General features: G+C 52.8%; 2 protein-coding genes across 8 annotated transcripts; one reads left to right on the plus strand and one right to left on the minus strand.

Annotated features, from left to right (window-relative positions):
- On the minus strand, nt 1–2743 carry LOC308236941 (UPF0488 protein C8orf33 homolog). 5 transcript variants are annotated; one of them, XM_080647179.1, is made up of 6 exons: nt 2637–2743; nt 2503–2548; nt 2202–2410; nt 2000–2084; nt 1713–1859; nt 1–1426 (listed from the first exon to the last, which is right to left on the minus strand). In XM_080647179.1, exons 1-6 carry the CDS (start codon nt 2640–2642, stop codon nt 1287–1289), a joined length of 633 nt encoding a protein of 210 aa, XP_080503305.1. In that variant the 5' UTR covers nt 2643–2743; the 3' UTR covers nt 1–1286. The 5 variants fall into 5 exon arrangements, with proteins under 5 accessions (XP_080503305.1, XP_080503306.1, XP_080503303.1 ...); XM_080647180.1 differs by having other exon boundaries at nt 188–1423; XM_080647181.1 differs by having other exon boundaries at nt 194–1426; nt 2238–2410; nt 2637–2736.
- A 247-nt stretch (nt 2744–2990) lies between these two features.
- ZNF16 (zinc finger protein 16) lies at nt 2991–14695 on the plus strand. 3 transcript variants are annotated; one of them, XM_080646393.1, is made up of 3 exons: nt 2991–3100; nt 8797–8895; nt 12447–14695. In XM_080646393.1, the coding sequence occupies exons 1-3, from the start codon at nt 3037–3039 to the stop codon at nt 14288–14290; spliced, it is 2007 nt and encodes a 668-aa protein (XP_080502519.1). In that variant the 5' UTR covers nt 2991–3036; the 3' UTR covers nt 14291–14695. The 3 variants fall into 3 exon arrangements, with proteins under 3 accessions (XP_080502519.1, XP_080502518.1, XP_080502517.1); XM_080646392.1 differs by having other exon boundaries at nt 2992–3100; nt 8797–9004; XM_080646391.1 differs by lacking the exon at nt 2991–3100 and adding an exon at nt 5475–5816 and having other exon boundaries at nt 8797–9004.
- The last annotated feature ends 676 nt before the right edge of the window (nt 14696–15371 follow it).

Genomic DNA, 15371 nt, shown 5'->3' on the forward strand with positions numbered 1-15371 from the left:
CTGAATAAAGATTTATTTAAAAAAAACAAAAAAACAAAACAAAAACAAAACAAAAAACTCCTGGACAGACAACAGTGTGGTGATTGCCAAGGGGAGGAGGGATGGAGGAAGGGTATGAGGGTGGGGGAGATAAATGGTGATGGAGATTTGACTTGGGGTGGTAAACACACAATTCAGTTGTACCGATGAGTTATAGAATTGTGCACCTAAAAGCTGTATAATTTCATTAACCAGTATTACCACAGTAATTCCAAACAACATTTTTGGTAAACAGAAAACAGACTTTGGGGGCTAACGGAATGTTCTTTAGTATTTTTTAAAATATATTTTTATTTATTTCAGAGACAGGAAGAGGGAGACACAGAAACATTAAAGATGAGAATCACTGATTGACTGCCTCCTACATGCCCCCTACTGGGGATCCAGCCTGCAAGCTGGGCATGTGCCCTGACCAGGAATGAAACCACAGCCTCCTGGTTCATAGGTTGATGCGCAACCACGGAGCAACACCAGCCGGGCGCTAACGGAACGTTCTGAACAAGCTTGAAATGCCTACCAAACATCCGAGTAGAGATGCTGACTGGGTAGGTGGGCTCCAGGTACCTCTCAAGTGTGGGATGCACACTTGACAGACACCAGCAAAGACAGCATCGAAGCCACTGACTGAGACAACTGCAAAACCTGGTTCAGTGCAGCACAGGCCCTGGGACTCCGGCCCGGTCCCTGAGAACAAAGGCTTGCCTGCAGGGCCACACTGCTCCCAGGAGCAGGACAACACCAAGGACTGAGCACTGGGATGAACTGGACTCCACAGTGCCCGACGCTGGCCTCACCTGTACTTCGTCTGACACAGGCAGTTCGCACACACTCCCATCCGTTTTTATTGTTTTGTTTCTTTCTGTTGTTTTTACTATTTTTTTCTTTACTCAAGTACCATCCGGTGTAACAGCATGCCTTTCCTAAGTGAGCACCAATGTGCGATTATGCAGCTTCCCCCTCACCCTCAGCCACAGTCTAACCCTGGAAACTGAGCAAGACGTTCAAGCCTTTTAAATGGACCGCCCTCTTCTAGCAGCAGGAACCGTTCATCTGGAAACCTACAAACGGGGTCTTGTGCTTGTCAGGTAGTAATTCCATATGCTGGCCTCACATCTGCCCAGCAGCCATGGCACCAGGTTGACTGACCGTCCAGGGACAGCCCAACCCCCATCCCTCTGACTAAGTGCACTCCCGGCAAACCCCTACACCCTTGGGGGAGGCGGGCAGTCGCAGGATGGGAGGAGAGGCTAAAAGAAATTGAACCTAAACTCTTCATCTGGAATGTCCAGGGTGGACTTAGTTCCCCTTTCCAGGCGGGGCCTGCAGACCCTTCGGCTCTTCTTTCTGGTGGCCTCACCCACGGGCTGCACATGGGCTGAATGGGCTGCTGTGGGAGAGGGGAGAGTGTCAGACAGTAATAGCAGCTAACGCCAACTGGGCCCATACAGCTAGAACCACTTTGTGTGCATCCACGGATTGACTTCTCTCAGTTACAGGGTAGGTATCATCACCACACCCCAGTGAGAAGCACAGAATTTCTCTACCCTTGCGCCCCCAGAGAGGCCCGAGTTCCGTGCTGCGGAGACACAGGCTTCCCCTCGCAGCCCTGCTGCTGGGGATCCTTCCTTTCACTCCCAGGCGTTTGGTCCGTCAGCCTCTTCCCAGCTCCTCACCTGCCTGGAGAGCCCGCAGGGCTTCTCGCCGCTCGGCTTCCATCCGAGCCCTGTAATCCCCGAACAAGGAGCGCATCAGCTGCCTCTTCCGGGGCAGAGGGGTTCTCTCGCTGCGCAGGGTTCGGATCGCCCCAATAGCCTGCTCTTCTGCAGATAAAACCAAGGACTAGAGACCGCTCCATCCTCACCTCCTTCGCAAAAGCAACAGGTCCGACCCCTGGCAGCACCTGCAGGCCACAGTCCTGTCACGGTTCGCCTCCCCCCAACGCTGCCCAAGGGCCCCTCACTCTGTTTCGGGCTGGGCCTCTGCATCTTGAGGCCCAGTTCCAGCTGCTCCACGCACCAGGCCAGCTCCCGAGCCAGCTGCTCCGCCTGAGACAGATGAGAGACAGGGCCTGTGAGAGGCCACCAGGACCCTGAGGCCCCCACCGCCCTGGGGCCCCTGCCTCAACTCCCGCAAATCCCGGCGGACTCGCACCCAGAACGCACCCGGGGCCTCCACCCCCGACGCAGGGCCGCCCTTGCCTGGGCCTCCGGGCTCGGAGGGGATTCCTCCGGGGCCGGCTTTTCGCAGGCCTTCCCGGCTCCATTCGACACAGCTTTCCCACTTTTCTTCTTCCTTTGCTTCCTGGAAGCTGCGCCGCCTTCACCGCCCACGGGACGCGCCCTGGAGGTGTCGTCACTGCACACGGGGTGTCCTGAACAGGGACGGACGGGGTGAAACCCGACAGTGGAAGGACTTGGGGGGGCGGCCCGAGGAACCAGGGACTGCGGGGCGCGCGGGCGGTACCTGGGGCGGGGGCCGCCGGTGTCTCCCGAGCAGGATGTCCTAGGGTCTGGAGAAAAGGGGGCAGCAAGAGGCTCACGAGGGGCAGCCCACAGCCCGAGGCCCCGCCACCCACGCAACCTCTCGACACCGCTCACCGCCATGCGCTGCAGTCGCTGCCGCCGGAACCTACGCAGCCGGAGTCCGCGGCGTCATCCGCTCCTCCTCCTCCAGGAACGGTCTGCCGCGCCGCCCGCGGTGGGCGGGACCCGCGAGATGGGCGGGACCCGCGAGATGGGCGGGACCCGCGAGATGGGCGGGACCCGCGAGATGGGCGGGACCCGCGAGATGGGCGGGACCCGCGAGATGGGCGGGACCCGCGAGAGCGGGGTGAGAAGTGGGCGGAACCCGCGAGGTGGGCCGGATCCACGAGGTGGGCGGGGCGAGAAGTGGGCGGGGCGTACGGAGGGCGGGGCGTGTGGGGGCGGCTGCAGGCGTGACGCCCTCTGGAACACGTGTTTACGCGCACCCACTAAGTGCAGACGCTGTTCCGGAGAAATGACAGCCGGAGAGGAGGCAACTGGCTCTCCAAGCGCACCTTCCAGTGGAGCAACAACAGCAGGTAAACACACGTGAAGGGCTGTCCCGCAGCGCAGCGCTGTGACTAGCGGCTGAGAGTCAGCAAGGCTTCCTGGGCAATCACCTGGTAGAAAACGGAATGACAGGTGACAGGGAATCGAAAAGGTAATTAAAACCCAGATGGTTAGAGCATCTGCCCGTGCAGCCAAGGATCGTGGGTTCGAATCCCGGTCAAGGGCATGCACCTGGGTTGCAGGTTCCATCCCAGGCCCCAGTTAGTGCACGTGGGGGAGGCAAACCATGTGTCTGAAATCAATGTCTCTCTCTTCATCTCTCTCTCTCGCCCGCCCTCCCACTCTCTCTAAAAATTAATGGAAAAAATATTCTTGGGTGAGGATTAACACAAAAAAATAGGCGCTTTGAATGAATGGAGATAAATTCTATATTACTTTATTGGAAAATTTGCTATTATAAGTGTATTAATTTTCCTCCAGATAAACCTATAAACTTAACAAACTTAACAAAATCCAATAAAAATACCTGTTTTGTTTTGCTTTTAACCTTTTTTGTTGAAAGTATTACATATGGCCCTAACCGGTTTGGCTCAGTGGATAGAGCGTTGGCCTGCGGACTGAAGGGTCCCAGGTTCAATTCCGGTCAAGGGCATGAACCTTGGTTGTGGGCACATCCCCGGTGGGGGGTGTGCAGGAAGCAGCTGATCGATGTTTCTAACTCTCTATACCTCTCCCTTCCTCTCTGTAAAAAATCAATAAAATATATTTAAAAAAAAACTATTACTTATGTCCCCCTTCCCCCCCAACACCTTCTAGCCCACCCCCACCCCACCCCCCCACCTCAGACCTTCACCACCCTGTTGTCTGTGTCCATGGGTTATGCATATATGTATACAAGTTCTTTGGTTGATTTCTTCCCAGCCACTCACCCTACCCCATCTTCCCTCTGAGCTTCCTCAGTCTGTTCTATGCTTCTGTGTCTCTGGATCTATTTTGTTCATCAGTTTATTTTATTCATTACATTTCACATATGAGTGAGATCATGTGATATTTGTCTTTCTCTGATTGGCTTATTTGGTGCGAGTGTACCCCCCATGTCCCGTGTGGTTCAGGGTTCAGGTTCAGGGTTCCGGCTCTGGAGGAGGCCGCACACAAATGAAAGAGACAAGACGAGAAAATACTAATTTGGGAATTGGGGGCCAGGCGGAAGCCCAAGAGAGGACTCGGCTTTGCTCTGGCCTTGCGATCCCTTTTATTCAGGTTTGGGATCCACCTATAGCCCTTAGGCAGGCGATTTCCAGTAACAGGCAAACTATCCTATCAGTAAGGATTTACATGAGACTGAAAGGTGGAAGTTGCTTCAGCTCCCTTTGTCTCCATCAGACAGTGGGTGTTGGGCTCTGACTCTTGCCAGAGCCTCAAGGTTGACCAGCCTTCCGACTCCTTGTCCACCCCTTCCCGCTAGTGAAGGCAATGGGCAGCTTCCAGCAATTTCGCGTAGCATAATACCCTCCAGGCTCCTGCATGCTGTTTCAGAGGGTAAAAGGTCCTTCTTCTTCTTTTTTATTTTTTTAAAAGATCCTTCTTTTTTTAGTGTTGCATACTGGAAGGACTGGGGGGGGGGGGGGGGGCAGGCGGCGGCCGGAGGAACCAGGGACTGCGTGGCGCGCGGGCGGTAAATGTACCACAGCTTTTTTATCCACTCATCTGCTGATGGGCACATGGGCTGTTTCCAAACCCTAGCTATCCAAAATTGTGCTGCTGCCCTAGCTGGTGTGGCTCAGTGGATAAAGTGTCGGCCTGTGGACTGAAGGGTCCCGGGTTCAATTCTGGCCAAGGGCACATGCCCGGGTTGCAGGCTCGGTCCCCAGTCGGGGCATGTGGGAGACAGCCGGTCAGTGAATTTTCTCTCATCGTTGATGTTTCTATTTCTCTCTCCCTCTCCCTTCCTCTCTGAAATCAATATATATATATATATATATATATATATATATATATATATATATATATTTTAAATGTGCTGCTATGAACATGGGGTGTATAAATTCTTCTGATTGGTTTTTCCATCTATTGGTTGTAATCATTTGATTGAGGGCTTCAGGTCTTCCACGTGCAGTCTTATCTGTTCAGACTTTAGAAGTTGCGTATCAAAGTCCACACAGAGGTAGATCTGATTCTACCTGCATTTCTAATCGGTTGTTTTTCCCTATTTAGTTACCACCCCGTTAGCTGCATGGACCGGTTCTAACAGTGGCGCCCCGGCTGGGAGCTCCGTCTACGCTGGGGTCCCGGGCGGACCCACCGAGTCGCTGCGGCCTCCAGCCACCTAGAGCGGCTACGCTGGCCCGGGCCGGTCGGGCCCTCCGACAGGAAGTTGGGGCGGGACTTCCGGAGTCCGCCTCCGGGCCGAGCCACTTAGCAGTCGCAGCATTGCCCCTTCCCAGAGCTACCCCAGGGCGCGAGGGCGGAACCTGTACGGTGCCGACCACCCTCCCGCGTGATGTCCGTGCCCACGCGGTGGGTGCTGGCCCCGGACTATCAAGCGCAGACGGAGGGGGGTCGTGGGAACCGCGGGCGGAGGGACGGGGTCTGCTGAGCCTGGGCAGGTCTGAGCCCTGGGGGCTGCGCGGGGGGGTCGGGTGGCACCTTCCGAGGGTGCACCGCAGTGGCCGACCTGCTCCTGCCCGGAGCGTGGCAGCGGGACCGCCTGGCGCAGCTGCCGCAGAGTGACGGGGCAGCTGTGCGGTGAGTGCTGTCCTGGAGCGTGGGGTTGGTGGGAGGAAGGGCCTCAGGAACTCGGTGGGAACGCAGGCCCCGGTGAAAGGTGGGGCTGTCGCGCAGCACTGGATTCACTGCTTGGAGGCCTCCTCGGTGGTGGATTCGCTCTCCGGGTGGAGGGGTTCTGGGGAGTCGGGGGAATTTGCTCTCTCTTGGGAGTGGGGTGAGGGGTGGGTCATGCCCTTCCTGTGGATGCCTGCCGTGGACTGGTGACTGCTTGTCCTTCCACTTGTCCTGTTCAGCACCAGGTTGAGCCCTGAACCATGAGAATTTGCTTCCAAGTTCATTGGCAGGATGCAGTTTCTTGAGATTGTTGCACCGAGTGCATGTTTCCTTGCTGACTCCTTTATCTCCTGGAGGCCCCAGCCCTTGCACGTGACCCTTGTGTCTCAGAGTCAGCGACAACACATGTCATTTCTTAGAATTCAGGAGGCTAACCCAGGCGCATAGCCTTAATTCCCTCTGCAGAGTCTGTTTTACTGTGTAATGTGACATACCCACAGATGCCAGGCATTCAGATGTGGACATGGGTGGGACGGGTATTCTGGCTACCGCTGATTGGGTCTATGTCCTCCTGGCCAAGATGCCACCATATACTGGGATGAGAAGAACAAGATCTAACATGAGGACAGTTTGTTACACTTTATAATGAAAAGACAAAATATAGCTTAGAATAATCTGGAAGGGTACATTAGAAACTGGGAAGGGGGCTGAGTGGCTGGCTGGGCGATACTTCCTAAGTCCTTTTCTACCTTTTGAACTTTGAGACCTATGGTTGTGCCCATTTGGTGGCAGTGATAATGATTTAAAGAATCTTAAAATTAAGTGAACTGCCTGAATATTGCAAATGACTGAGTCTCCCCTTGGGAGAGGGAGTGTGACCCCCCCACCCCCCCCACACACACACCATGAAAGCGACATCTGCTCTGTTCTGCTGCCACATGGACAGGTGTCTTAAGTCATTGCTCTCCCTGCTTACCACTTTACCAGGCTAATCTTCCTGGCATGGTTCCTTAGTTCTATCTCTTTAGTAACATAGAAATGTGGCTGGTGCCTCACCTTCATAGACAAACAAGGCTTCTTACAGGCAGCCGCCCCGGTAACCCTGCCTCTGAGCCCCATCCACACCTCTACCCCATCTCACCCATGCCTTCTTCCACCTTTCTAAGAAGGTCTAGCCTAAAACCCTTCTCTGCGCCTGGTTTAAATGCTCCCCAGCCCTAAGGCTCCCCCCCTCCCCAGAACACTTGCCCATCTCACTGATGCATTTGCTATGATCTGTCTCCCCACTGAGTCCCTGAGTGTCACTCTCACTGCTGTATCTACACAACATCCCAGAACAAGCCCTGATTGGCATATGGTGGTTGTTGGGGAAACACTGAAAAGATGTTTCCAATATGAAAAATCCAACTTAGCCAGGCAGCTCAATTAGAGCATCGTCCTGATACAAAAGGCGTGTGTAAAAGCACATAGAAGAATCAACAATTGAATGCATAAATACCCCCACTTTCTTCCTTCCTCCCTCAAATCAAAAGTTTTAAAAAATCCAGTCCATAGCTTGGCAGGCAATGGTAGAGGGGTCAATGTACCCATTGGTGGTACAGTGTGAAGAAGGGGCTAAGGAAGGGGTGTTACCCAGCTCCTGGGTGAGCCACTGGGCACACTGGATTTGCACAAAGATGGAGCACTAGGATGGGTGGGGTGTCATGTCACTACTTCTGTGACACTGAGCTGGGAACCACGCCCCTCACCATCAGCAGCCAGGTACTGGGACTGAGTTCCCCACTGGAGCCCTCCTTCTGGAGGGGACTTTGTCTGCGTCACCCTGCGATCCCCATGAGTTGTCTGTGTTATAATTAGAGGCAGAGTGCTTCATGAACTCGAGGGACCAAGGCTAGAGGCCAGAAAGGAAGTTGGCCTGGACTGGCTGCCCTGGTGTCCTGAGTGTGACACTTTGTCGTGTATCCAAGTGGGAATGTTTTGTCTTCCTGCTCAGAGAGAACAGTTAGGGCTGGAGAGATGAGCCCAGTTTGGGAGTCTTTACAGGATAAGGGTTGTTTTCTTTGTTTGTTTTTAATATATTATATTGTGTTTGTTTTTAATATATTATATTGATTTTTAACAGAGAGGAAGGGAGAGGGACAGAGAGTTAGAAACATCGATGAGAGAGAAACATCGATCAGCTGCTTCCGGCACACTTCCTACTGGGGTTGTGCCCACAACCAAGGTACATGCCCTTGACTGGAATAGAACCTGGGACCCTTCAGTCGCAGGCTGATGCTCTATCCACTGAGCCAAACTGGTTAGGGCGATAAGGGTTGTTGATGCCTCAGGCCTGGACAAATTAACCGAGGAAGTTGGTGCGGGCACAGAAGTGAACCCTGGAGCACCAACACACAGAGGGAGATGAAGAACCTGGGAGGGAGCCGCTGGTGCAGAGAGAGGATAGCTCAGGAGGGAGGAGATGAGGATATCTACTGTGGATGCCGCCGGGAGGGCACAGCTCTGACAGAACTGACCACTAGGATGCCACCATGATGACCATGCACCTGTGTGCAGCACAGGCTGCCCCTAGCTACCCAAACTCTGGGGCTGCTGGTCCTCCTGTGAGCGGGTCAGGTGGTCCACCGTCAGGGCATTGTCAGGAATGAGGGCAGGCCCACAGTGGGTGAAGGCTCTGGGGGCTGCTCTCTTCCTGTCATGGCAGGCCTGGGCTCTTCCACAGTGTGCCCATAGGGCAGGGTGTACGCACCCACCTGGGGCTCTGGCTCAGGAGTCTGTCCCTGTGGCTGGCTGACACTCTACTTGAATCCAGGATCAGGGAATGTGGTGGTGATCCCCAAGACTCAGCATCAGGTTCTCCTCAGGCCTCGGGGTTGCAGGGGTGGAGGATGGGTCCCTGGGGCTAACCCTCCTGCACACTCACAGTGTCCTTTCTGGCCTCCAGGTCCCAGTCATGCCCAGCCTCAGAGCTCGCCCCGAAGAGGCAGAAATGGAGCCCTCAGTTCCTGGACCGTCCCCTTGGACCCCTTCAGCCCAGGCCTGTGTGAGTGATGCTACCACCGCGACCCACCCTGCATCTGAATTCTGTGATCCCCTCTCCTGCAGTGACACTGAGCTGGGAACCACCCCCCCTCACCACCAGCAGCAGCCAGGTACTGGGACCGAGTTCCCCACTGGTGCCCTCATTCTGAGGGGCCTTTGTGTCACCCAGCGATCCCCATGAGTTGTCTGTGTTGTAATTAGGGGTGGAGTGCTTCGTGAACTTGAGGGGCCAAGGCTAGAGGCCACAAAGGAAGTTGGCCTGGACCCTGACTGCCCGGGTACCCTGAGCGGGACACTTTGGTTTCCCTGCCTGCCATAGAGGAGTGCAATGTGATGGTTGCCAGCTGATCCCTGTCTGGGCCAACCACCAGTGGTGATGGTCCTCTTCCCTCAGAGCTCTGCAGGTCTGGGCCCTGCCCACGCTCTTCCTTCGCTCTGCCCAGCTGCTTCATCCCCTTTAGAGCCTGGCCGAGTCCTTCCTAACCGCTCGCTAGCTTTGCTCTGCTGTGGCCCTCAGTGGAGATCAGAATGGTTACTCAGTATTAGCTTTCTTCAATGGCACCTGATGAGGGCTGTTGTGCAAGAGGACACTCTTGTGTTCTACGTGGGACTGTTATACTTGGGACATCTGGGCGGAGTACCCTAGTCAGAAACTCTGTGGCCAAGGAAGGCTGGGCTAAGGGCAGAGATGGTGTGGGGCAGTCCTGTGTGTGTCAGAGGGGAGAGGCGAGGCCAGTAGCATGTGGACATTCCCTAGACACCTCGGGGCTCCCAACCCTGGGGTTGCCACAACATAGTGTGTCTGGACCAAGGGTTGGACGACGCATGGGTGTGGTGGGCAGACAAGCTGAGCATGTGGCCACGCCAGGTCTGCGTTGAGAACAACAGAAGCATCCAGACAAGCCAGGGAGACAGTGCTATTGTGATAGCAAATTCCTAAAGTTCCAAGTGGTGGTAACCTGAATTGAGGGACAGGTTGGAAGGTGACGGGCCCAAGGAGGCGGTGAAGTTCAAGAGGGGTGTCTTTTACCTATCTACTCAGCACCGCTGACTATGGCCAGACAAGGGGTTGCCCCAGTCCTGGGACGTGAGCCCTGTTGGGGCACAGTCTGGGCTGTGCAGGAGACAACAAGAAGGAGTGGTGGTCAGAGAAGGCCTTTCCAGTGAGGTGTGTTCCACACAAGGCAGACCTTAGGGGAGCGTATCTGCCATGCTTGGGAAACAGCAAGAGCAGAGTTGGGGTGAGTTTGGGGAGGGACTAGGAGGACGAAGTGGTCTGCCTTCACCAGGCTGCCTATGGGCAGGGGGGGAAGGTGGGAGGCCAGGGGTGTGACTCAATGTCCAGGCAGGAGAAGACAGCAGCAGCATGGCCTGGGTGTCACAATTTGAATGAGACAGAGACTCAAGATCTTCCTTCAAATGAGAGATTCAGGGGAACGAGGGTTTCCTTGTTCCTTCAGGCATGAAGAGACAAGAGGGAGGTGCCAGAACCCTTCTGGCGTGCCATGGGACCTTCAGAAAGATGGACACAGGTGACGTGGTCCCAGGGCAAGAAGTTGTTCAGCTGACACCGGTCACATTTGCAGGTTTTAGAAGGTAAAGGTGGCTTTGGCAGGACAGGACACGGTCTCTGAAGGCTCCTGTGTGGAACAGGACAGAACCTGACATTGCCCTGGAGTCCACACCACACAGCTGGAACCAACTCTGCCTCTCTGGGCCCACCTCCCCCCATAGCGACTTCCCACAGCAAAGCCCAGAACCCACTAGTTAGCACTCAGTGAACAACAGATGAGCCCAAGAAGCTTACCACGTGCATCATGGAAAATAAACATGGGGAATGTTTACCAATGTCATGCAGGGCATGTAATGTTTTCCTTGTATAGGTGGGGGGGTGAGTGCCTGGGTTTGGAACACACGCCAAGATACAGTCAACAGGACTTGCTGATGACCTGCTGTGGGTGAGGAGAAGGGCAGGCAAGGGGCATCTGGGACTCTGGCCTAAACCAAGCATGTCACACTTGCGGCCCACAGGCCGCATGCAGCCCACACAAATATTTTTTGCAGCCCAGCCAATATAACGGTAGGTAAGAAATGTTTTAATAAAAATTTCGTAACTTAATTTCTACAATTCCCTGTTATACATAATTATTATTTTTTTTAAACATATTTCTTTATTGATTTCAGAAAGGAAGGGAGAGGGATGAAGGGAGAGGGACAGAGAGAAACATCCATGATGAGAGAGAATCATGGATCGGCTGCCTCCTGCACACCTCCCACTGGGGATCGAGCCTGCAACCCGGGCATGTGCCCTGACCGGGAATTGAACCGTGACCTCCTGGTTCATAGGTCGACGCTCAACCACTGAGCCACGTTGGCCAGATACACATAATTATTAATAGCGAACTACAACGTTCATTAATGATTGATTACTATAATCGTGTTGCATTCATTTCCCTTACGTGCCTTACGCGCAGGCACACCATTTCTCTCCACTAATGCTAGCAGCAAATATTTCAGCAGCCGATTGCCACATCATGAGTCTTGTACTGACTTGTTTGGTGTTTGCAACAGGAAATATTTCGCTTTCGGAGAACAAGAAAAATGGGTTTATTTATGTTATGCTTATTAATTTGTGCAGTTATTCAGTGTCTGGTAAGTTAATGTTCAAGAAAAAATTAATTTTTCTTAAAATGTTCTATTATTTTATGTTAACGATTACTCATTTATTTCAGCCCTTTGTATTTAGCGTGTCTCTATAGAAAAAAAAACCTACGTTTCTATGAAAATTGAAGGTTTTTCTTGCAGACCACATAAACTTAAACCTTGTTTATTTGGCCCGTGTTCGCCTTTGAGTTTGGCATGCTTGGCCTAAACCAGTGGTTGGCAAACCACGGCTCGCGAGCCACATACAGCTCTTTGGCCCCTTGAGTATGGATCTTCCACAAAATACCACGGCCTGGGCGAGTCTATTTTGAAGAAGGGGCGTTAGAAGAAGTTTAAGTTTAAAAAATTTGGCTCTCAGCCCTGACCGGTTTGACTCAGTGGATAGAGCATCAGCCTGCGGACTAAAGGGTCCCAGGTTCTATTCCAGTCAAGGGCATGTACCTTGGTTGCAGGCACATCCCCAGTGGGAGGTGTGCAGGAGGCAGCTGATCGATGTTTCTCTTTTATCGATGTTTCTAACTCTCTATCCCTCTCTCTTCCTCTCTGTAAAAAAATCAATAAAATATATTTAAAAATAATAATAAAAAATTTGGCTCTCAAAAGAAATTTCAATTGTTGTACTGTTGATATTTGGCTCTGTTGACTAATGAGTTTGCCGACTACTGGCCTAAACCAATAGATAGACTGCAGGTGATTTCCTGAGATGTGGGTACTGGGGCAGGTGGCTGAAGGTTGGTGTTCACTTGCCATACTACCTTGTCCCTTTGGAACTTCCCTGCCCCTCCCTGGTCCCCTTGAGAGATCTGGGACTAACACCCCAGTGGGTCCCACACTCCCAGACCATATTTTCCTGTTTCCTTCCAAGTTATTTTACGTTTGTCATTTCAGATTGGGACACCAGGATTGAGGGCAAGGAGTTTCTTCAGAAGGAAGAAGTTTCTGAGGATTTAGACTCACAGGCAGAAATATTAGAAAACTGTACCAGTGATGTTTCCCTGGCACCTGAGCTCGGAGAACTCTGTGAGGACGTATTAGAAAGAGACTGGGGAGTCCCTGATGACACCAGCCAGGTGCAGTCCCTCTGCGGAGAGGAGGACCTCACACCAGTGGCAGTGCTCCTGACCAGCCCCTTAGGGGACAGAGAGATGCACTGTGATGATTTTGAGAGCAGCTTTAGTCGGAGCCCACACCCGGAAGCATATCAAGGAATCTCTGTGGAAGAGAGTCCACATCTGTACACGTGTGGCCAAAGCTTCCAACACAGCATGGACCTAACTAGCCACGAGGGTACCCACACAGTTGAAAGCACCTTCATATGTAATGAGTGTGGAAAAACCTTCAGAGGAAACACTGATCTTATTCAGCATCAGATCATCCACACTGGACAGAAGTCCTTCATAGGCAGTGAATGCAGAAAAGCCTTCAGCCAGAATTCAGCTCTTAAAAATCATGGGAGATCTCATGTGAGCGAGCCCTACCAGTGCAACGAATGTGGAGAAGCCTTCCATGTGCGCTCAGACCTTATTAGGCATCGGGTCACCCATGGGGGAGAGAAGCCTTACGTTTGCAGTGACTGTGGGAAAGCCTTCAGCCAGAATTCCAGCCTTAAGAAGCACCAGAAGTCTCACATGAGCAAGAAGCCCTATGAATGCAGTGAGTGTGGGAAGGCTTTTAGGCGGAGCTCAAACCTTACCCAACACCAGAGGATTCATTCTGGGGAGAAGCCGTATGTGTGCAACGATTGTGGGAAAGCCTTTAGGCGGAGCTCCAACCTCATCAAACACCACAGGATTCACACAGGTGAGAAGCCTTTTGAGTGTAAAGAGTGTGGGAAGGCATTCAGCCAGAGCTCCCATCTGAGGAAGCACCAGAGGGTTCACACTGGAGAGAGACCTTATGAGTGTAATGAGTGCGGCAAGCCATTCAGCCGGGTCTCCAACCTCATTAAGCATCACCGGGTTCACACAGGAGAGAAGCCCTATAAATGCAGTGACTGCGGGAAGGCCTTCAGTCAGAGTTCAAGCCTCATTCAACATCGGAGAATTCACACTGGAGAGAAGCCTCATGTGTGTGATGTGTGTGGAAAAGCCTTTAGTTACAGCTCAGTGCTCAGAAAGCACCAGATAATCCACACGGGAGAAAAGCCCTATGTGTGTGGTGTCTGCGGGAAGGCCTTCAGCCACAGCTCCGCCCTCATTCAGCACCAGGGTGTGCACACGGGTGAAAAGCCCTACGAGTGTCGGGAATGTGGGAAGACCTTTGGCCGCAGCTCTAACCTTATCCTTCACCAACGAGTTCACACTGGAGAGAAACCCTATGAATGTACTGAATGTGGAAAAACCTTCAGCCAGAGCTCAACTCTCATTCAGCATCAGAGAATCCATAATGGATTGAAACCCCATGAGTGCAACCATTGTGGTAAAGCCTTCAACCGAAGCTCAAACCTCATTCACCACCAGAAAGTTCACACTGGAGAGAAGCCATACACATGCACTGAATGTGGTAAGGGCTTCAGCCAGAGCTCACATCTCATTCAACATCAGATCATCCACACCGGTGAGAGGCCCTACAAGTGCATCGAGTGTGGGAAATCCTTCAGTCAGCGCTCGGTCCTTATCCAGCACCAGAGGATTCATACTGGAGTGAAGCCCTACGACTGCACTGCCTGTGGGAAGGCCTTCAGCCAGCGCTCAAAGCTGCTCAAGCACCAGCTGACCCACACCAGGGAGTGAAGCCACCCGCCTTACCGTGAGGCTCACTCCCTGCTCTCCACCCACAATTCGTTCACAAAGTCTTCAGCCCTCCAGTGGGGTGTTTTTCACATGCTTCCTCCCGCCTCCCTCCTGCCATGGCAGCCACCTGAGGTGACCTTTTGGTTCTTTCTCATTTTGTCTTTACATGTTAGGAGCCATGTTTGTTGGGAGGGAAAAGATGATAGAGGCTGCATATTTATGAAGAATTTATTACTATTATCAAATATAACCAAAAAAGTAGGCATTTGCTTCCAGGTAACCACAGTAATTCTTTTGTTTGGTAATTACTCACAAGGAGGGAGTCCTTTGTCAGTGGCTGTAATCCATGTTCTGTTTACATTAAATCAGGTTGAGAGGATGTCTGATCTGACTGCTGTCCCCCTCTCCCAGTGTGGTGTGTACTCATTACCAGCAATCCCTCGCCTTCCTGTCCACTGCTGCTCCCTTTCCTTTGTACCTATCTGTAGTCTGAACCCATGCTTTTTCCTCACAGCTCCGCGGTGACTCAGCCCCTACTCAGGGCCGCTGTACAGTGACACATGCAGCTGTTTCCCTGCCTCCAGTTCTGTGCTTTCCAGTCCTGGCTGTCAGCCCACAGAGGACAGCTCTCGCCTGGCCCCACCTGTTCTCCCTACAAGCTCCCAGGCTTGGGGTTTCCCCCAGGTCCATTCATCAGCAGACATTTATAAAGCACCTGCTAGCTGCCCCCAGATGGAGACTGGCCCTCAGTTTCCCAGAGCTGTGTTCACGCTCCCTGAGCAGGGCGACTTGATCGAAAAGCAGCACTTTTGCTACCAGGAGGCCCCTGGTCACCAGCTGCCAGGTCTCAACCTGGTGGTGTCATAGGGTGGATGGGTGGACAGGCCCCTCCCTCCTGCCTTGTTCCAGGAGGAGAGGAGGAAATGGATAGGTGTAGTCAGGTTTGTAACTATGGTGGGGAAATAAGGGTTTGGCTTCTGTTTTCAATGAGGAAAGAGGTTGTAGGAGGCTTGCAAAAGGTTAGTCCGATGGGGGTGGGCCAGAATGGGCTGCCCCAGAGACCATCAAAAGTAGCCCATCA

This window comes from Plecotus auritus, assembly GCF_963455305.1.
Source record: "Plecotus auritus genome assembly, chromosome: 11".
Classification (NCBI taxonomy): domain Eukaryota; kingdom Metazoa; phylum Chordata; class Mammalia; order Chiroptera; family Vespertilionidae; genus Plecotus; species Plecotus auritus.